At 42.5% G+C, this 22,335-nt stretch overlaps 1 protein-coding gene across 1 annotated transcript in view; it reads left to right on the top strand.

Moving 5' to 3' along the window:
• Window positions 1-22,335, top strand: part of grin2ab (glutamate receptor, ionotropic, N-methyl D-aspartate 2A, b) — a gene marked incomplete at both ends in the record, with an annotated part of 87,033 nt that overhangs the window by 47,014 nt on the left and 17,684 nt on the right. The window contains 6 exons of the mRNA XM_079278989.1: window positions 12,922-13,088; window positions 13,212-13,346; window positions 13,445-13,544; window positions 14,690-14,895; window positions 21,004-21,118; window positions 21,234-21,436. Of these exons, the coding sequence (XP_079135115.1) occupies window positions 12,922-13,088; window positions 13,212-13,346; window positions 13,445-13,544; window positions 14,690-14,895; window positions 21,004-21,118; window positions 21,234-21,436 (926 nt within the window). The remainder of the gene's footprint in view (window positions 1-12,921; window positions 13,089-13,211; window positions 13,347-13,444; window positions 13,545-14,689; window positions 14,896-21,003; window positions 21,119-21,233; window positions 21,437-22,335) is intronic.

The raw sequence follows: 22,335 nt of genomic DNA, 5'->3' as shown, positions 1-22,335 counted from the left end.
CATTTGTCTAGAGAGTGAGCGAGATGAATATATACCTTCTGCATGTGTGTGTGTGTGTGTGTGTGTGAATACAACTTTTCTTCATTTGTGTGCTGGAAAGAGTGTAGGAGAGAAAGGCTGCTTGGAGTCATTGAATGGGGCTTGTGATGTGTGGGTGGCTGCTCAGTTTGCGTGCAAGTGGGTGTGCACCGCACACACACACACACATACGTCTGTCAAGTCTGTTGAAGTAAAAGTGTATTTTCTGTGTTTCCGATTTGGTGGATTGGCTAGTTTTGGTCCCTCTTCAAAAAAGAAATAGAGCTCAATCAATCCTCTTTCTCCCCCAAATCTCACCAGAGTGCTTGTCGATGCCTCTCCACCATTCGCATACACACACACACGGTAACACACTGTCTCCCTCACTCTGAGTTTTTGATTTTAAGCTGCAGTGCTCTTCTGTGTGCCCCCGTTTCTTGTTTTTGTGTGGGTGTGCGTGGATGTGTGGCCTGTGCACTCTTTCTCCAAGTGTGTGCGCGCACACTGTGTGTTTTTGCCCAGTGCGCGCGCGTGTTTCCATTTGCGCGTGGACAGTGAGTGTCGAGGTTTGATCCTGTGCTAATGATCTCCCAGTGGCTCAAACGTCTGTAAAGTGCGTTGAGCAGGAAGGGAGAGAGGGAGAGAGAGGGAGGCAGAGAGAAGAGTGGGGGAGAGGAGGATATGGAAGTGAACAGAAAACGCTGCCTGATCATCGTTATCATCATCATCGTCCTCGTCATCACTAAACCCATACGATGCTCTTGTAGAGTAACCCCCCACCCCAGTCACCAGCACCCGAGCCTCCACCTATCGAGATCTGCACAGCTCTCCTCCACTCCAGCGGGAGCATCCGCTTTGGCAAAGTCTGCGTCGAGAGCTGCAGCATCAAACCGGCTGGTGACAGAAGGATGGAAGGAGGGGTGGATGGGGATGGATAGACAGATGGATATAGAGAGTCGGCATGTGATGTGTGTCATACACTGGAAAATATCTGTCTCACTAATAGGAGGGCCTGGTAAATTAGCCCTTCTATCCTTCCTCTCTATCGCTCCTGTCTCCTCCCTTCCTCTCTCATCTATCTCTCCAAGCATGCGCTACCCAATAGAGCAGGGGTTCTTAACCTTTTTGACCTCGGGGCCCAACTTTTCAAGTACAAAGTGTCCCGGGGCCCACTCTGACTATATGCATCAAAAGTGTCAGAACACCTGTAGGTCATACAGAAACAGAGCAGAGCCTTTGGAGTCAGTAAAAATTGAAGGTTTTTGTCCGCATAAATAAAAAAGTATCTTTCAGGATAAATAACTGCCGGTGGCTGTATCTGTACAGGTAAAGGACAGTATAGGGCTGCAACTACACTATCAGTGAACAACTGCTTCAAATTTGAAGATGATTGGACAAAGTATGACCATTCTACAGAGTTTCTTCCATGAAGAGATCCAGGCGGAGCTCTAAAAGGACATTTGGAGAACCAAATGGACACATGGTAACCACATGATATTCTGACACACTAAAGGTGTTTCTCCCTTTATATTTTGATATTATAGTATTTTCCTTTTATTTTTAGCCTTTGCAAATTGCAAAACCTATATATATAAGGCCGAAGACGTGGTATGTAAGTAGCGGACTTGCTGTGCGTAATGGCTGCGACTGAGCACACGATCGAGCATGAGAGTAGCTCAGTTACGCAGAGGTTATACGTTGGTTGGCGGCTTATGTAAGAGGAACATAAGGTTTGTACTATAAGTACTCGCGTTTTCTGAAGCCACTAGCTCCATGGTAACATCTGCTAGCATTGTCGGGTCTGTAATGTGTCTTTTTCCGTCAAAATGCTGCAAGATCCGACTTGCAGCGGTTATGGCAACTTTGGACACAGTGTGTGTTTGGGCTCCTTTTGTGAAAAATCCACAAGAAATGAAAGAAAATCGATGTTTTCTTTGCAAAGATGAGGATTTTGGGCATGCTGGGATACCAAACACGGCACCACTGTCGTCTTCATTTTTTCTTTTCAAAAACTTATCCATAACTTTCGCTACAGGCTAGCGGCTAGCTGAGTGTCTTCTTCTGCTTATTGGAGCTTGTTAAACAACTGACTGACGCATTACCGCCACCAGGTGGTGGGAAGCTATATTGTAACTGAGCGTCTCATGGATAACAGTAATATCTCTGGTGTCTTCAATTGATAACCTATGCGGTCCCGCGGCCCTCGCGGCCAACAGGTGCAAAACTGAAAGTTGTTTGCTGCCCTCTCGGTGGCGGCCGCGGCCCCATGGTTAAGAATCACTGCAATAGAGCGCAGTCATGCACACCCACAGATACAGACATAAAAATACATACGTGCAACTACAGATTCTCCCCGTTTCTGTGTCTCTCTGTTTGTCTCCAGGTCGGGTACAGGCTAATAGGGCGTAGTAGGTAATGGCAGCCGTAGCCTATTATCTCTGCTCTGCTGTCTAATAGCCACTGGCTTCAAGCATCTGCCATGTAGCTGCTCTAACTCCACCCAATGGCCACTTAGCAACTTTGTGCATACACTGATAGACACACACAGAAACACACGCATAACCCACCCCCACAGATGCAGAGCAGAGATAAAATGCACGCTGCCAAAAGTCATTTGTGCATATGCGAGTGCGTGTGTGTGCACAGAAGTATGGTGTGTGTGTGCGGTTATCACTTCTAACACACCGTGCCCTGGCATTCTGTATGCTCTCTCCTCCTCGGGGAGCACTGCCTTCCTTTAATTACTTAAGGAAAAAGATTTACTTATCTGATCTTTGACACATTGGCCATACACGCACACACACACACACACACACACACACACATCGGCCCGCGTGCACATCGACACCTATCCATTACCAGTGCGGTGGAATGCCAGAGCAGGGAAGCAAACGCATTGTGTGTTCAAGCATGTGTGTGTGAGTGTGTGAGTGTGTGCGCTAGGGAGAAATGAATCTGCGCCCATCTGTAGACTGACCATTGATTTGTCATGGTAACAGTGGATGGTGACTGTCGTGTGAACAAAAGCGATGGGAACAAGTGGCTGCATTGGAGAGGGAAGGAGAAAGGGCGACATGGGGAAAAGAGAGCGCAGAGGTGGCATTAAACTGGAAAAACATCGGGGGTAAACTCAGCAGAGGCTGGAAGAGAGAGGATTAACGTGCGTTAGCCTGTTTTAACTAAATGTAGCAACAAGATTTTCATGTGTGTATTCCAGAAAGCGAGAGCTTCTGCACAATAGTGTTGTGGGAGTGTTTTGGGTATAAAAAGGCTTACACAGACCTGAGTAAGGCTTATATATAATGAATGAATCCCCCTCCAGCTACCGTTTTTCTTTCCTCTGCAGAATTAGTGATTTGTCTAACCCCCCCAACCCCCCTCTTTCCCCCGCAAACGGGGATAAACCAATGTTTCAGTATTCAGCAGGGCCTGCAGCTCTTCTCTAAAAACACTGGAAGACTAACACACTGTGAATTGTCGAATTAATCATCTGGCTTGTGGTATTCCTGCGCCAGCCAGATCCTTTTGTTCCGCAGTGGCGCTGGACAAGTGCCCTCACCCCAACCGCGACTGGCTGTCCTGGTCTCAGACCTGCGGCACTTGGCCTGTTTAGCATTGTCCAGCAATCAACAAAACTGAGGGAGCCAACTGGGATGGGCTGACTCACCCCTCGCTGACATTTTTACACCAGGCCCAAGGTTTCCAAAGTCCAACACAGTCGAGAGAGACAGAGAGAGAGTAAGTGAGAGAGAGAGAGAGAGAGTGGGATCTTTTTTTCTTTTTTTTTACCCAAAGGCACTTCAGCTATAAATATACCGGCAATTCTCTGATTTGCCAATGAAGGCTGACGGAGGAGGGAGAAGGATGCAGGGTCTTGCTCAGTTCTTCAGCTGTTTAAAATGCATTCACAGATGGGGGGGGGGAGAGACACTGAGGGAGGAATAGGGTTGGCTGTGTCATTCATTTTCCATGTAGGGGGATGAAATAACATTAACATCTCTTTCTCTCTGAACTTCTATAAGTCAAACGGTTATTATTACTCAAAGAAAGCAGCAGCACACACACACACACACGCCATAGATCCTATTATTTTTCTGCCACACAGATGCTTGTGTTTGTGTGTGTGTGTGTGTGTGTGTGTGTGTGTGTGTGTGTGCGGATGTCACAGCCCGGACAGACACTTTAGTTTAAAGCAGAGGCCTTTCAGCACTCTGGCGGATCCTGCTGTAATCTCTTCTAAACAGGTGTTGTGATTAGCCTCTGCCGTGAGCAGCATTCTGACACTTGGATAGGCAGGGCCAACCGTGCACAAAAACCATCGGCTACCACTCAGGAGACAGATTTAACTGCTTGGCAAATGCACTCCTGCCACCAAATACAATGTGCTTCGTCGAAGTTCTGCAAGAAATGTATTTTTTTTTCTGTCCTCAGCCAAATATTTGTGTCTTTTCTTTACAATATTCGAGTTGATTCTTTGCACGCTGATGCAGCACCACATGTGAAAGAGTCAGCGCTGCAGAGTATGGCTCCTGATTTAAAGGGCATAGTCAGTGTATTGTTTCTTTAAATGAAGGTAAAAAACATGGCTGTTTGTGTATGGGGTATTCATCAACGAATTACAATGTCAAAATAATATTGAAAACCTAAAGTTTACATTTCATTCGTCGGCAGTATGAGGAAAAAAACCACTTAGCTTGCAGTGCTGTCAAATTAGGAATAATCCTCTCCCCAAGAACATCTGCATTGGAGAGTTTTGCTAATTAAAATCACAATGTTGTAAGAGCCTGTTTGTGCTTCCAGTTTCAACCTAAAAATGAGGCTGTTTTACTTGAATATATTTTCTTCTTGCTTGTCTGTCTGACAACAGCTTTCTTTTTACTCCACAGTAATTATTGTATATTCACCCTTTTCATGAAATACCTTGTGAAATATATTGACTGAATAAAAAAATATGTGATTTGTATCCACATTTTACTAGAATAGAATAAATTGAACAAATAGCAAGAATTTGGAAAGAAATTAGTGGAACATCAGCGTTCCTTTTATTCACTTTTTGGGAATACTCAATCGTTATTAAATAATGGATTTATTTGAAAGAAACTCCTTTTGATCCAACTGAACATGATGTTGCAGGTTTCAGATGAAAAACTAAAATATGAGCAGCCGCAGTGGATGCAGTATTGCGTAAATTACTCCCCGATAGAAAAGTAAAAGTGAATGTTGATGGTTTTCTGGGGAAGAGATTTCTCACCATGGTTCAATCATCTCTGGCACATTACCAGGAGTGTGACACCAGATTCAAATATCACCAATCTCCTGATAATCTCATCACGAATTAGTAGCTGATAAGTGTTTTTTGCAGCACTAAAAATCACGATGAAACTAAGGAATTTCGATTGACACGGTGACAGGAAATAAATATATTCTGGGTATGACGGATGGCTGTATGCTGTTGAAGGCAGCAATATGTCTGCAAGCTGTTTTTAATGGATTTTTAAAAACAAATGTGAGTTTATGACTTCCCTGAGATAATTAAGGCAAACCTGCACTAGAACAGAGTGTATTAGTTTCTGACTGTGGCAAATGCAGTGGTGGGTTTAGAGTTATTTATGGCCTTGGGGAAAATTACACTAGTTCAAGGCAGCATATCCCAGACACAAATTAAGTATCTCAATGAGAGGAGAATTACTTCTCTATGGAGAAAAAACAATGGCATAAGGACTAACGAAACAATTTTGTTTTAAATAATTGAACCATCGATTTAATACTTTCAAAACTATTTATCTGAATTTATCTGGTTTGAATTCCTCTCTATAATTTCCAATCGGTTATTTTGATTTTTCACCGACCCAAAATAGAATTGATTGGACTTGAATTTCATATCTTTGAAAAGCACATGAACAACATGAAATTACCTTTTTGAAAGAGAGGAATTCAAACCTGATAAATTAAGATAGATTGTTTTCAAAGTAAATTATTTTAGTTTCGTTGACCTCTCATCCAGACACTCAACTTGTGTCTGGGATGTGCTGCTTTAAGCAATTTTTGTGCAAAACCTTTAGCGTTTTCCCATTACTATTAATGGTCAAATAACAATATGGAAGCCACCACTGTATTTGCAACAGTCAGAAACTAACACGGTCTGTTCTACTCCCTTCCTTTTCATACATACAGTCCTCCCAAAATACCAGCCTCTACAGCAGGTCCGCTTTGACTCGGTAGCAAAATAACTTAAGACTCTTTAAACTTTTGTGTGGGGGGGGGGGGAAGTAAGTGTTTGGTCTGAGCAGGAAAATGTGTTTTCAAGTGTCAGGAGACGTGCTGCATTCCCGTCCCGAATTACATTCTGAGGTAATGCTGGTCGCGTTGTCAGGCCGTGGCTGCGCCGCTGTCCATTACATGCTTGTCTGAGTGAGTGGTGAGAGCTCATGCATCACCAGTCCAAGGCTATGCTAGCTTGGGGGCTCTGCGCCATCTTAAACGCTATTCTGTGTTTGCTTGGGGAGCGCGAGACTGTTAAATACGACAGTAGACTTAAGCATTGGGACTTTCGTCTTGTTAAATACTAAATTCGTCTTTGTTAGCATTGCGAGTCAGTGTGTGCAAGCTAGATGCTAGTTCCCTGTCAACCCTGGGAATGCAGAGAGTTGATGTTCACTTCGTGGATGTGGGCTTTGGGACGTGTCTCTGTGTTCTAAAACCAAAGAGCTTTCAGTGCTCATGGGGCCGCTGCTTGTTAGTTATTGAGGGACCTGCCTTTACATTCTGTTATTATAAAGAGAATTTTTAATGCTGTGTCTCTGCTATAGAGGTTGCCGACTATGCTGTCCCTGTTCACAGCTTTCAGCGATGTTTGAAGAACAATGTTTGATGTTACATGTTTGAGTATTATGCTCAGTGAACTGTTATTTCTGAAGTTCAAACACCAGGAAATGAGTGTGTCGATTTCTTTTCGTGCCATTTTACTGTCAATGCTTTAAAAGGCGTCGGCAACTTCAACAGCTCTCTCTGTCTCTCTGGATGTTCTTACTTCTGCTGGTCAAGTAACAACGGCTTCCTCTCCCAGGCCATAGGTGTTTGTTTGTAAGTGGCTTTCCTGAGCTGATTCTTTGTTGGCGGATGGATGTAGAGCCGTGTTTGTTAGCACTGGGGTTTGCAGAACATCTGCTGAGCATTTACACAGCCTGCAGCCTGACTGCAACAGAAAATGTGTGCTGTGTACCAGCGGAGCATTTTAGTGCCGTTTTAGTGTTTCACAGGCCCTTGTTTAGTGTGCCTACCTTTCATCCCTCTAACATACTAACCTGCAGTGTTTACTTTTTAATAATTACGCTGATGAGGTCCAACATTGCCATGTGGGATTTAGCTTACAAAAACATCCACTGTAATACCCGAGTTGACCTTCCTTTGCTGGATTGTATGAATTTTTTAAAACACTAAAGAGGCAGTCTATCACCCCATGTGCCCTCTTTATTCAGGGCATGTACTAAACATAATATCACATCCTAGACTACTATAACTGGTATTCAGATGCTCTGGTATGTTGTACTACATTGGTTTTAATTAACACCCTTTTTGTGCACCATACCAGCCTTTTTCACAGCAGACGTTGTTTAACTTGTTCTAGCAGGACATTGTATTAATGATGGTAAGGATGGCTCTTTTGGATTTAATTGCTAGTTCACACTACATGACTTAAGCCCTGATTTCGTCGTCGTAAGTTAAAATGATTCAAAGTCACCTAAAACATCGAAAGTGATTCTTGTGTATTTGTAATCTATTGAAAACATTGTTCTTGTTTTCTTCTTTTTTTAAAGTAATTTTATTGGTTTGTTATTTATAATTTGCATGTTTGTTTTAATTTTATTGTCAACAATGAAGCAAAGATAAATACGTTTAAGATTTTCTTTTTAAAGTCAAAGTCAAGCCTCTCAGTTCAAAAAACAAGATTTTGCATCGGGCCCCCAAAAAGCTAGAACCGGCCCTGCTAGCCGGAGAAACTTAATGTTGGAGGAGCTGCTGGACAAGATGCACTTGTCATGGGGAGAAGCGCAGCATGTTGCCAAGGACAAAATGCAATGAAGAGATCTCATTCCAGTCGTATTACCCACAGGGGATGAAGAGGAGTAAGTAATTAAATAAGACATGGCTATAGTCAGGGCTATAGTCATCGTATAGCATCGTATTTCTCAAACTCAATCCCTGGGACCAAAGTTCTTGTTGCACCTCCGCAGTTATGGATGTTTGGATGAATAAACATAAAACATAACTGATCCGCATGGGGGGAAATAGTCAGTTCTAGACCTAACCTAATCATTATAGTTCTAGAAATGTGCCACTTCCTCTCTCATTAGCCTGGATCTCTACAGCTTTCTCCACACTTTCATACTTTCTTCACTTGATTGCTGTAAACAAAAATTGAATTTGACATAAAGTAGCATGTGTCTGTGTGTGTGTGAGGGGGAGAGAGGAAAAGTGAGATGCTGTCTTACTATATGTGGTGTATTATTGTATTATTTAATGGTATGCTGGCTCATGAGTTAAGCTATATTTTGAGGGACCTATGTGCATGTGTGTGTGTGTGTGCACGTGGGTGGATGTGAAATGACATGAAGTTCACTGTATTTGTATAATTGATGCACAATGTCATCAGTAAATCTCTAGGTAGAGTATGTGGGTTATAATATGGAAATACATTTGTGTGTGTGTGTGTGTTATAGTTATGCATTATTCATACGTGAGCTCCTTGGTGGACTTGTGTGATTTGATGAGAAGATGCAGGTCTGTGACAACGTCTCTCTTGAGCCTTTATAATTCAGTAACCACCAGAAACTATCATCTTCCCCTTTCACCTCTGACTTCTAAAAAAGATTCATTTTCAATTCTCCTCCATCCTTGTCCTTTCCTCGTCCTTTCCTCCTCACATTGTGACGGTATTTAAAAGGAAACTTGTGGGTTATACCACGATGACAGGTGTAAATATTAACAAGTTAAAAGCATGTTATGAACATGTATGGCATGTAGCAGCAATCTTCAGCCTGTCACCACATATATCAGAAAACCTTTCTCTGACCAAATGCACATTTAAATGCAAATAGTAACATTATTTATATAGCACTACCGTGACAAAGTGCTTTACAAGCAAGGACAAATAAAAGATTAAAGTCAACAAAAGAAGTAAAAAATAACTGACAAAAGTACACAAAAAGAACAAAGTAAAGATGTAACATTTAAGATAATTTTTAAAAAAGCCTAAGAGTAAAAGTTTTAAGAGCTGATTTAAAAGAGGGCAGAGCGTTTTCTAGTCTAGTTCCTCAGTTAATCTATTCCAAAGGATTGGAGCTCTAACACCAATGCCCTGTCACCCTTGATCTTCAGCCTTGACCGGGGAATATAGCTAACAGCGCCTTATCAGCGGACTTCAGGCTACGGGTTGGTACCTAAGGAATTACAAGCTCAGCCAGGTAGCTCGGTGCCGTAACCATGCAGTGCCTACAAAGTCAAGATTGCGAATTTTAAAATGAATTCTTACACGAACAGGCAGCCAGTAAAGGGAGGCTAAAATAAGAGGGATACGACCATGCTTTCGTGACGTGGTTAAACGTCTGGCGGCTGCGTTGTGTCATCACGTACTGGCCATGTAAACACAGCACTACAGTGATCCAGACGAGAAGTGATGAAGACACAAATAACTTTTTGAAGATCATTAAACTTAATAAAAAAAATCTCATTCATGCGGAATTTCTCAAGTGGAAAAAAACACGACTGAGATAGCTTTTTAACATGAGATTGAGGTTAACATAACACCATGGCTCTTAACAGTTAAAACATATTATACTGTCCTTGAATCCTACCCTCACCAAAGGAAAGAGCAGATACTCTGTGGCTTGAGCCTCCCATACATCTACATTGTATCTGTTTTGGCTTACCCACAGCGGCTGGACCCCACCGGTTTGGAAGGCAGCTTCATCTGAATGCCAGGGCCCCTTCAGTAGTCCGGCCACCATCGCTGTGTTTCTGCACACTTAGATAATCGTGGCTAAACTGATCTCATATGATCTCGTTGGATCTTTGTTGCAATGTGGTGATTAAAAGAGTACATCATATAATGACGACCAGTAATTCTCAAACCCACATAAATATGACTCATGTTATTGCAAGAGATGGGAATTGTCCTTTAAACAATTACCAGGTTGTTTTGGCGACTGATCCATTGTTAAATCCATTGTTTCGGCGCTGATTGATATGCAACTGTCGGTTGTAGTCGTGTGAGGGAGTGGGCGGCTGCATGTTAGTATCTGCGCTTGTGTGTCCGTGTTATCGGGGTAAAACTGTGGATGTGCCTGTTGCCGCACAAGGAGAGATTTTTGTCTTTTTTTTTCTAAACCTGAGTAAAGTATAAAGCCACACACACACACACACACACACACATGCACACACAGATGTAAACAGTGAGATTCATCTTTTTGAAGTACAATTTCCCACTTTTCTCTCTTTTTGTGTAGCAGTGAAGGAAGGGGAGTTAAATCTCTGCAGGGCTTGCTTTATGTGTGAGATGGCCTGAGCTGTGAGCTTTTTGTTAAACTGAGAGACAACACTAGAGGCACAATATAGGTTTGACACACACACACACACACACACAAACACACCTATACACACGTGAAGGGGAAGGTGGTGGGGGCAGAGAGACGGGAGCTGACAGCTGATTCTCCATGTGTGTTTATGAGGGCTTTGATGTTTAATGTGTCACGTTCTTTGATGCCCTGTGTGGAGGGGTGTCAGCGCATGTATGTGTGCATGTGTGTGTGTGTGTGTGTGAGAAAAAGAGGGACCTTGCGAGGAGGTTTGTTGTTTGTGTCAGTCTTAGTTTTTTCTCCCAAGACTCTCGCTCCTTTTCCACCTCTTCCTGCGGCAGGTATCTCAATCTCACTCACAGGACTGGAACATTTCTCTTCTCCTTCTTCTTCTCCCCTTCAGCCTTTTCTTTTTCTGCCTGTCTGCTCCTCCTCTCTCCTCTCTGGTGGATGGGCTGTGACTCTGTCTATTTGTTGTGTCCCCCCAGGGGGAAACTCAGCTTACACTTTATGCAAACATGCATTCAGCAATCATTCGCAAATGATTTCACACTCACTTTGGGTTTCATTCTGTTTGCTTTTGCATTTGGTAATGCTTGCCGCTGCCTCTCGCTCTCACGCTGACCCCCAGTTTCCCTCCGATGCTGAGACACAATGATTTAACTCTACATGGCATTGGGAATCAATGCTGGAAAATTTGGAGGCAAAGTTTATAGAGAGGATATCCTCTGACTTCCAATGAGACCGCTAAGAAATGACACCATGTCTTTTATAGTTTGTGTACCACAGAAGAATTATGTTCAGCATTAAAGACGGTGATATTTCTTTCTGTGGTACATTTAATACATTAAGCCAGTTCACTAATACAGCCTCAGACACAATGAGCAACCAGGAAGAGCGTTGTTATTTGCCTCAATTATGAATGAATGAATGAATGAATGAATTTTATTTATATAGCGCTTTTCACAGACATTACTATCACAAAGTGCTTAACAGAGCAGACATTTAAAAGCATAAAAAACACAATGTGACCCAAGGGTCAATAAATTATCTACACAGAGTGAATAAAAAATGTTAAAGAATAAAATAAAAATGTAAAACATATTTTAAGAGCAGGTCTAGGACATGGGTTTACTTTTACACAAACGCCAGCCTAAACAGGTGGGTTTTTAGCTGGCTTTTAAAAGTATCCACAGTATCTGCGAGGCGCAGAGTTGCAGGCAGAGCATTCCAGAGCCTCGGGGCCACTGCCTCAAAGGCTCGGTCACCACGGCTCTTAAATCGTGTGCGTGGGACAGAAGACCTGGAGCGTTTGACCTGAGAGTGCGGGCGGGTGAATAGGGGCGAAGTAGATCAGCTACATAAGCCGGAGCCTGACCATGAAGTGCTCTGTAAGTGATGGTGAGAATTTTAAAGTGTATCCTAGATGCTACAGGAAGCCAGTGGAGAGATCGGAGTACGGGGGTGATGTGAGACCGTCGATTTGTCCTGGTGAGTAATCTGGCGGCAGCATTTTGGATGACCTGCAGACGGTTAAGAGCAGATACACTGAGTGATGTGAAAGTGAGTTGCAGTAGTCAATGCGTGAAGAGATAAATGTGTGTATGATCATTTCTAATTCAGGCGTTGATACTACAGATCTCAGTTTACTGATATTTCTTAGATGGAAGAAACATGACCTGGACAGCTGCTTAACATGAGGGTCAAATGACATGGAGCGATCAAAGAAAATCCCTAGATTGCGCAGGTTGCAATGGGAAGCAGAGGAGAGAGGACTAATAATCTGCCTGATCATGGGGACAAACTCCTCTGGAGCAATAACTAGGACCTCCGTCTTAGAGTCGTTGAGTTGCAAGCAGTTTTCTGCCGTCCAGTCTCTGATGGCATTGACACAATCCAGGAGAATTAGGTTTTGAGACAATGTATGGCCATTGTTTTATTGGCTATTAAGCGTCGAAGTGAATCCAACCTGAGTTATGAGGCCGTTAACGAGTCGGGCCCTCGTGTTGCCAGCAGTCACTCTCCTTTGCAGTGCAGTCCGACTTGTTGACTCAATCTCTCAGTATCTCGTCCTCGCTGTCCCATTTTCCCTCATTCGTTCTTCTAACGCTTAGACTCTCTCTTATCTCAGTCGTACTCCGCGTCTGACTCACTGATTAGAAAATTGAAAATGGTTTTAATTCCACCAGGTTTTTGAGTCTGATTTGCACTCACGCACTCACTCATTCCAGTTTTTTTTTTTTTCTCCTTTCTTTCTTCTCTGCAATTAATTCAGTTCCTAAGACAAATCTGCTGACGGTCTCTGCTGCTGGCCTGTTTGTCATTGCAGGATGAGAAGTCCACGTTCTTCCAGTTCGGCGCCACTCTGCAGCAGGAGGCTCTGCTCATGCTCTCCATCATGGAGGAGTATGACTGGCATGTTTTTTCTATCGTCACTTCCAAGTTCCCCGGGTACCAGAATTTCATCAGCACACTAAAGACAACTGTGGACCACAGGTAATTAATACCCCCCCCCCCGACACACACACACACTAACACACACACACACACACACAGATGTGCACACACTGCTGACAAGATTCAGTACCTTGTATTTTTTTTAATGGTGTATTGTTACAGCTTTGTGCGCTGGGACCTCCAGAGCGTGGTGACTCTAGATGCTGTAGATGGCGACCCAAACTCAAAATCACACATTGCACTCAAGAGGATCCAGAGTCCTGTTATACTGCTGTACTGCTCCAAGGATGAGGCTGTGTGAGTGTATTTTCTGTTGCTGTTCCTGTCTCTCTGTCACACACTGCCACATTTCTGCAGTGAGTTTGTATTCACTCTCCGATTCTACTCCTTCACAGGTACATACTCGAGGAAGCTCGTTCTTTGGGCCTGATAGGAGCTGGTTACATCTGGATTGTGTCCAGTCTCACCACTGGCAACCCGGACTTTACCCCCGAGGTACAGTGAGGCCCCGTATGTAGTAACAGGTGGCCACTTCTGAGTGGTTTGACAAGACGTGCAGTGTTTTTAATTCCAGGCTTTTTGCCGGTCATCTGCTACCTCTCCTGTATATAACTACAGGTTATTACTGCTCCCTGCCAAGAAATAGTCCGGCACAAAACCGCTTTGTTTTCACATCGTTTTGTTCTGAGTAAACTGGATATAACGTTCTAATGAGTGAGCTTTAGAGGTGCTGGAAAGCAGGTTTTGTTTCCTGCGTATTGAGCTACACTAGCTGTTTCCACATGTTTGCAGTCTTTGTGCTAAGCTAAGCGAACTCTCTGCATATTAACAGACAAATATTGTGGTATACATTTTTTCATCTATCCAGAAAGCAAATAGGCATATTTCCCGAAATGTGGAACTATTCCCTTAAGCCATATTAACATATCATATTTTTAGTTTACTGCTTTGTTTACATTCGTCTCTCTCTGAAAACATTTGCTTAGCCCCCAAATAGGATGTTTGATAGCATTACATACACATTCACTCTCAAAAAGAAGAAGAGCAAGTGCATAAATAATTCAAAGTATAATCAGCTCAAATGTTCCCCTCACATTAATACTCGAAATATATCCAATGTTTGCTTACCTTTTCTCAAAAGCCTCTCAAATGTTTATCCTCCTCTTTTCCTTGTCCATCATCCTCAAGTCCCTTTTATGTTGGGTTTTTACGTCTCTTTTTCAAAGATCTGATTCCACATTTTGTGGCAAATTAAAAAGTAAAAAACTAAATATTGTAGGCTAGATTGACAGACTAGCGTGCTGGCTTTTTGTTTCTGTTTTAATGTTTGCTCAGTCTGGTTTGTAGAGACAAACTTAGTGAGCTATTTGGTTTTTCAATTCTTTTATTTTGACAGTTTCAAGATGTAGGCGTTACCTGAATGAGCAGTTCAGTTTGTGGACAGTCTGCTCACACTTATGTGATATCCAGATATGAATTATTTCAGGAAGGCACATGGAACCATTAAATCATCTGCTTGACACCTTTGAGAGACATGGATGTTTAAAACTGGGGCAAAAGAAAAAAAGTCAAATTGAATTCAAATTGAATCCTTCACACCACATGTGCCACCTCTCAGATCTCCTCTCCTTCCCTCTCAGGTGTTTCCCCTGGGTATGATCTCTGTGTCCTATGACGACTGGGAATACCCGCTGGACATGCGGGTGCGTGATGGGGTGGGCATCATTTCCTCCGCCGCCACCGCCATGCTGCGGGAGAAGGGGGAGCTGCCAGAAGCCCAGAGCAGCTGCTACAGCACACCGTCAGACAGGAGCCCCGGGAAGCTCCCACCTAGCGCCCTGCGCAGGTCTGTGCATGTGTGTGAAAGTGTGAGAGTGTGAGGAGATCAAGGTCTAGGGACTTGCATAACTCTGCTCGTCTTTGTAGCTGGGTGCTGAGCCGTGTTACGTAAGTCTGTTTAATGCACTAATGAGAGGGCTAGAAAAGAGAGAAGAAGTAGAGATGACAGAAGTGTTAAACACTGTGGTGTTTAATGACATTTAACACTATTAGCCGTTGTGTACATGGCTGCTCTGTGTTTGAGCTCACTCTGCTGCCTGAACCGAGCGACAATGAACTGAACTTCAGGCAGACCTCTGTGTTGGTGCTGCCTTGTTTTAACTAGACCCTACTGTGTGTGTGTGTGTGTGTGTGTGTGTGTGTGTGTGTGTGTGTGTGTGTGTGTGTGTGTGTGTGTGTGTGTGTGTGTGTGTGTGTGTGTGTGTGTGTGTGTGTGTGTGTGTGTGTGTGTGTGTGTGCGTGTACTCCTCTCTGAAGTCTCTGTGACGAGTCAAATCTTTCAAACCAGAAAGCGGAACAAATGTGCACAGACACACATTCATACTGAACACCCACAATCGTAAAGGCACAGATGCAGAATCTGGCAGCAGCTTTGCTTCCTTTCGGGGGTTTTCTGGTGTGATATTGTGACTACATCTTGAATATGAGGTATTCAGTGGCTAAAATATGATTATTAATTCAGACACTGATACAAAACTGACTGAATACATGGAGGTCAGGTTGCTAGGCTCTGCACATCTATGATGACTTATGAGTTGCCTCATTAGAATGAGAGCCACAGTGTGATTTTCACCAGCATGGCTTTATTATCCCATTCCTACATTACAGTATATATCAAAGCATATACAATAGCGGCGTTGTTGACAGGTTGATCCAATATAACTCAGACCTCAATAGGAGCACAAACCTTTTTTTCGGAATAATCTTTTCCTCATTCTGTCAGAGGTACCTCATTTGAACTTATTGAATGCAATTTGCATATTTGTCGAAACAATTGCAGCCAATTTTTGTGATAATAAACTGACAGGTTGGATTCCCCTACCCCCGACTTGCAAGTGGCGAGGCTGTGATCAGAAGTCTGCATACATTAGTCTAGATACAATCTTGCCGCAGTGTGTATAAACAACGTGAGGTGGAGAGGAATAGGACAAAATAATCTGGCAATTAAAAGTCATTATCAGCCCCGTTGGATTCCCCGCCATTCTTGCCTGACGGGCATTAATATCCCAGACTCCAGTTCAGTTTATGTGGTCTTCACAGTGGCACAGGGTTTTATTCAGGTTTTGTCCCGGTGGTACATTTCGAAAGGTTATTCTATTTGATGGAACCACTGTACCATGCAAACCCCTAAGCTGTCACTGTTTTCTGAAAAGATGCTCCCTGCCACAATACAGAAGTTGGGAAGAGCCTCCCCTCGTTCTTTATTCATTAGAAAGTGCTTACACAATGGCTACCCAAGCACTTCGAAAAGAGGAACATGTTCTGCACATACAGTAAGTGGACCCACGTTTGAAAGATGCTATTTGCAAACGCAGGTCTTTTTTTTCGGTCATGTGGCTGATGCTGCTATTAAAATGGACATTGCATTTCTGGGCAATGCAAATCATTTTGCAAACGGTAATTTAAAAGCAGCTGAACCCCTTTTTAATGTAGCTAGACATCTTGTTTTATTGACATTACACAGGATCACAAAATGACAGGAATACACATAAATATGAAAGTATGAAGAATAATCTGCCTGTTTCACATGCTTCAAAAACACACCAGCCTCATCCGTTTAAATCAAAATATTCTCCCTAAAAATGGTAACAAACCTGAAATAGGAGGAGACAGCAGTTTCCCAGAATAGACTGCAACAGTTTTTTCCGCTGTACAGTATGTATTCAGCTGTGGCAATGCACTGTGACAAGGGCATCACCTGCTGAACCACGAAGACTTTTCAAACACAAAAACCTGACATGTCACTGATAGCATTTCAACCTATAATTACAAAGGCAGGTTCATGCAGCACAGAAAGGTCTCTTATGTGTAACTTTGTAGGTTTATGTTTTATCATTTGTGTTTGCTGAGAGAGGGTCTACCCTCCGGCACAGCTGTTTGGGATTTTTGCGGTGCCTGTGTGCGAGGGAGACACGGACCTTTTATTTCCTCTTCACTCCGTGTGAGTGGAGCCTGCTTCAAAAGAGCACAGGCCTGTTTCCAAGTCTTTGACAACAGATGATTAATGTACCTCTCTCTAATCCACTCTCCAAACAACAATATTTGTGTGTTTCGGAGTGCAAGTATTGTAGTTTTCACCTGCAGGGCGCATGTCAAACAGCACTCGAAAGATTCTCTTCATGCTCTGACCTGCTCACACAATCTTAGTCTCCTTCTTTAACTCCTGTTTGTATTGGCTTGTTGGATCAAATTTCATAATACTTTATAATAGCTGGTTACTCACTGACATTTTAGATTTATGGATCATTCTTCACTTCACTAAAAGCAAACACTGACCACTTAAAGTGATTTGGAACCATGTTTGTAATGAATCATATTTGCTCGTGCTTCAAGACTCACTTAAAGCACCCAATGACTACTTGGAGTAACGTATGATCACATTATGCATTATGACAGTGCAGGAAAAAAACTATGGCAATTATAGTAATACACTCTGATCTTGAGCTAACAAACCCTCCAGTGTCGGTAGCTGCTGAGCTCCAATCCACCTGGGCATGCAATCAATTTGCCACCTTTTTTACTGACAAAATTCAGAAAATTAGACAAGCAGTCAGTGCCTCCACACCAACCACAGGATATGTGTTGTCCCGATCTCTGAATAACATCCATTCAAATATCATGACACAATTTCATTCAATCGACCGTAGAAGCCTAGAAGACATTATACTACATCTGAAGTCATCCTCCTGCTGCTTGGATATTCTACCAACACACTTTTTCAAAAATATTTCAAACTGCATGACCACTAATCTCTTACAAATTGTAAACACATCCTTTCTCTCAGGTGTCTTCCCACAAGCCCTAAAAACTGCAGTTATTAAACCACTCCTAAAGAAGGTTAGTTTAGACTCCGCAACGATGAAAAATTATAGGCCAATATCAAACCTCCCATTTTTAAGTAAAATAATTGAAAAAGCTGTTTTCCAACAGCTGACCAACTTCTTGGCCGTAAATAACTGCTTTGATGTTTTCCAGTCAGGCTTTCGACAGCACCACAGCACTGAAACTGCTCTTGTTAAGGTTTTCAACGACATCCACTTAAACATAGACAATGGCAGAAGTTCAGTCTTAGTGTTACTGGATCTCAGTGCTGCATTCGACACGGTCGACCATGCCATACTCCTAGAAAGACTAAAAATCTGGGTGGGACTCTCTGGCACAGCACTTAACTGGTTTGAATCCTACTTGAAGGACCGAGAATACTTTGTGTCTGTAGCTGACTACACATCAGAGCTGACTAAAATGACATGTGGTGTTCCCCAAGGTTCAATACTGGGGCCTCTTCTGTTCAACATCTACATGCTTCCACTAGCTCAGATTATGGAAAACAACAAAGTGTGTTATCATAATTGAATGAATGAATGAATGAATTTTATTTATATAGCGCTTTTCACAGACAGTACTATCACAAAGTGCTGAACATAGCAGACATTTAAAAGCATAAAAAACACAATGTGACCCTACGGTCAATAAATTACATACACAGAGTGAATAAAAAAAAAAAAATAAAAAAAATGTTAAAGAATAAAATAAAAATAAAATAAAAATGTAAAACAAATGTTAAGAGCAGGTCTAGGACATGGGTTTACTTTTACACAAACGCCAGCCTAAACAGGTGGGTTTTTAGCTGGCTTTTAAAAGTATCCACAGTATCTGCGAGGCGTAGAGTTGCAGGCAGAGCATTCCAGAGCCTCGGGGCCACTGCCTCAAATTATGCAGACGACACACAAATCTACATAACTATGTCACCAGGGGACTATAATCCCATACAAGGGCTGGGTAACTGCATTGAACAAATCAACAACTGGATGTGCCAGAATTTTCTTCAATTAAACAAAGATAAAACAGAAGTAATTGTTTTTGGTACCAATGACGAACAATTGAAAATCACCGCTCAACTTCAATCACTGATGTTAAAACCCACAAACCAAGCCATAAATCTGGGTGTAGTTATGGATTCAGACCTCAACCTGAACAGCCATATCAAGACAATTACAAAATCAGCCTACTATCACCTGAAGAATATATCAAGGATTAGAGGACTTATGTCTCAACAGGATTTGGAAAAACTTGTCCATGCATTTATCTTCAGCAGACTGGACTACTGTAACGGTGTGTTTACAGGTCTCTGTAAAAAGTCCGTCAGAAAGCTGCAGCTGATTCAGAACGCTGCAGCTCGAGTCCTCACTAAGACCAGGAGGGTGGATCATATCACTCCAGTTCTGAGGTCTTTGCACTGGCTTCCTGTCCAACAAAGAATTGACTTTAAAATCCTGCTGTTGGTTTACAAAGCACTGAATGGTTTAGGGCCAAAATACATCTCTGATCTGCTGCTACCTTACGAACCATCCCGACCCCTCAGGTCGTCTGGGACCGGTCTACTTTCTGTTCCCAGAGTCAGAACTAAACATGGAGAAGCAGCGTTCAGTTTTTCTGCTCCACATATCTGGAACAAAGTCCCAGAAAGCTGCAGGTCTGCTGAGACCCTCAGCTCATTTAAATCAAGATTGAAGACTTTTCTGTTTGCTGCTGCCTTTAATTGAACCACATTCAATTAATATATTAATCATTTTCCTGCATTTCTGCATTTTACTACTGCATTTTATTTCTTACACTGTTCTTAATTGCTTTTAAATCTCCTTTTCTTTTGCCTCATGTTTTGATGCTTTTAATGGTTTTATGTGAAGCACTTTGAATTACCTTGTTGTTGAGATGTGCTATACAAATAAACTTGCCTTGCCTTGCCTCAGAGAGGCCGGGTTGGAGTCCCGAGGCGGCGTTGGAGTCCCACGCTAAATAAGACCTCAGAGAGGCCGGGTTAGAGTCCCGCAATGTGATAAAACTGTATTGATAAAACACTACTTTTTTTTTTTTTTTTAATGACTATTTTTATTGTTTCAATGTATGTTTTAAATCTCCTTTACGTTTGCCTTCATGCTTTTAATGGTTTCATGTGAAGCACTTTGAATTACCTTGTTGTTGAAATGTGCTATACAAATAAACTTGCCTTGCCTTATAACTATAATAATACAGTGCTATAAGAACACATTATAGTATGTTTATAATGCATTGACATGGGCGTCATAGAAAGTGCTACATATATATATATAAAAGTGGACTCATGCGCCAAATTCAAAAATATTCTATTTTAGTCCGTTGATATTCCGGTCATATGGGATTACTCGTGGAAACCGTGTTTGACACTGTGTCAAAATGAATCAAGCCATTTGTAATGAGACAGAACACAAGGCATCCGGAAAAGAGTGTGGTCTGTTTTGGGCCGCTGCTGTCCCTCGTGTTATTTGGCCTTTTTAGTAAACTTCCCGAGACAGGCCTCATTCCCCCCAGTGGGTATTCATGCTCGCATCCCAGTCGTACCACTCAGAACATCCTCGCCTTCTTAAAATGGTTTTACTGGAGCAAGTGTATTCTTAATCCCATATCACTGTGAGTGATACTGGTTCATTTATTCCCCTCTACTGCTTCACTTTAGCGAATGTGTAAATGTTTCAGCAAAGGATCTGTTTGCGTATGCAAGATAACTGTTGTGAGTAAGAGAGTGAGGGCAGCCTTGTTGCACCGGTGACTTGTCTTTCAGGCGTATTATCTGTGGAGAAATCAATGCAGAATGCTGATTGGAGAGATATGTGGCCTCTGACTCTTCCCACTCCTACACACAAAGAGATGCTCACACACACACATAAATACTCAGGCACGCATGCACACACAGTGGGTGAAGACGGCATTGATTTGAAGAGGATACGCTTGCCGTGATTATAGACCGCTTTACTTGTTATTTCAAATGTATCTGCTCTTGTGCACACAAACTCACCAACACTCAAACAGATGCAAACCCAAAGCAAATAACAGCTTCCTACTCTCCCATTTGTTTCAGACACATGATGCATGTTTGGAATGAAGGGCGCGACTTATCCTTTACCCCAGATGGTTACCAGGCCAACCCCAAATTGGTTGTCATCGTCCTGAATCGTGAAAGGAAGTGGGAGAAGGTAACAAATGAACAGAGTGGTTTTGCAAAAGAGCACAGAAATTAAAAAGTCAAAACACTTTAATGAAGGTATCCCTGATTTTGTTTTTGTGTGTTTTGCACACACACACACACAGATGGGCCGTTGGGAGAACGGGACGTTGTCACTGATGTTCCCGGTGTGGCCGAGGTATAACTCCCACGGGGATGAGGATGCAGATGAAAACCATCTCTCCATCGTCACCCTGGAGGAGAAACCTTTCGTCATTGTCGACAATGTGGACATCCTCACCGGCACCTGCGTGAGAAACTCTGTGCCCTGCCGCAAGCATCTCAGAGAGTAAGTAGACAAACGCGCCATGTGAACAAATACACAGCACCAACCCACTGCTCACACAGGCTCAATGTTGCTACGAAAACGCTCAAATCCCTCAACTGGAGGAGGTTCAGGAGGTCAGACAGGTATGGAAGTCCTTGATATCAGATGTCAGTTTCCTCCACTAGTTGAACGAAACCAAAATGCTCACTGCTTAACTAGTTGTAGTGTCTTTTCACTCTACTAGTTTACTAGTGAGGCCTTAAGTGTTTATTCGTTGAACTATTGAAAGACAAAATGCTCACGAGTTGCACGAATGACTTACTAATTAACTGGTGAGGCTCAAAATGTTTACTGACTGACTAGGTGTCATTTTGACCTGACAAGTCAACTAGTTACACACACTTTCTCTTACTCGTTGACTAGTCAAGGCCAAAATGCTGACTAGTTGACTTGTTGGGGGTCTATTTTGACCGAACTAGTGAACTAGTAAGGTCAAAATAGACTACTAGTCAGCCTTTATATTCTGTAAGCTGCAACATGCAGCCATTAGTTACCTAGTTACAGTTCCTGAGGCCAACACGGTAACTAGTGCGCAACATGCAAATGGAGAAGGCGAGATAATGACAAAATCCTCTTCGTCCTGATTGGCAGGATTTTTTATTTTGAACTGGAGCCTCATTACACGCTTCTTCCCCACCGCCAACTAGTGTAACTAATGAGCATTTTTGATTTCACGAGTTTAACTAGTGGAGGAAACTGATGTCTGATATCAAGGACATGGAATAAATGATCAAATGGCGTTCCATGGACGGGTACTTATTTGTTCTTCGTATTTGAATAAATAAGGTGGAATCAGCAAAGTTGTTTGTTGATCTCAGGAAAGCATTCGACGCTCAATTAGTTCCCCTGTAATCTTCCCA

The sequence above is a fragment of the Melanostigma gelatinosum genome, assembly GCF_949748355.1.
Source record: "Melanostigma gelatinosum genome assembly, chromosome: 11".
NCBI lineage: Eukaryota > Metazoa > Chordata > Actinopteri > Perciformes > Zoarcidae > Melanostigma > Melanostigma gelatinosum.
The sequence above is the reverse complement of the archived record's forward strand: the minus strand, read 5'-3'. Positions and strand labels throughout refer to the sequence as shown.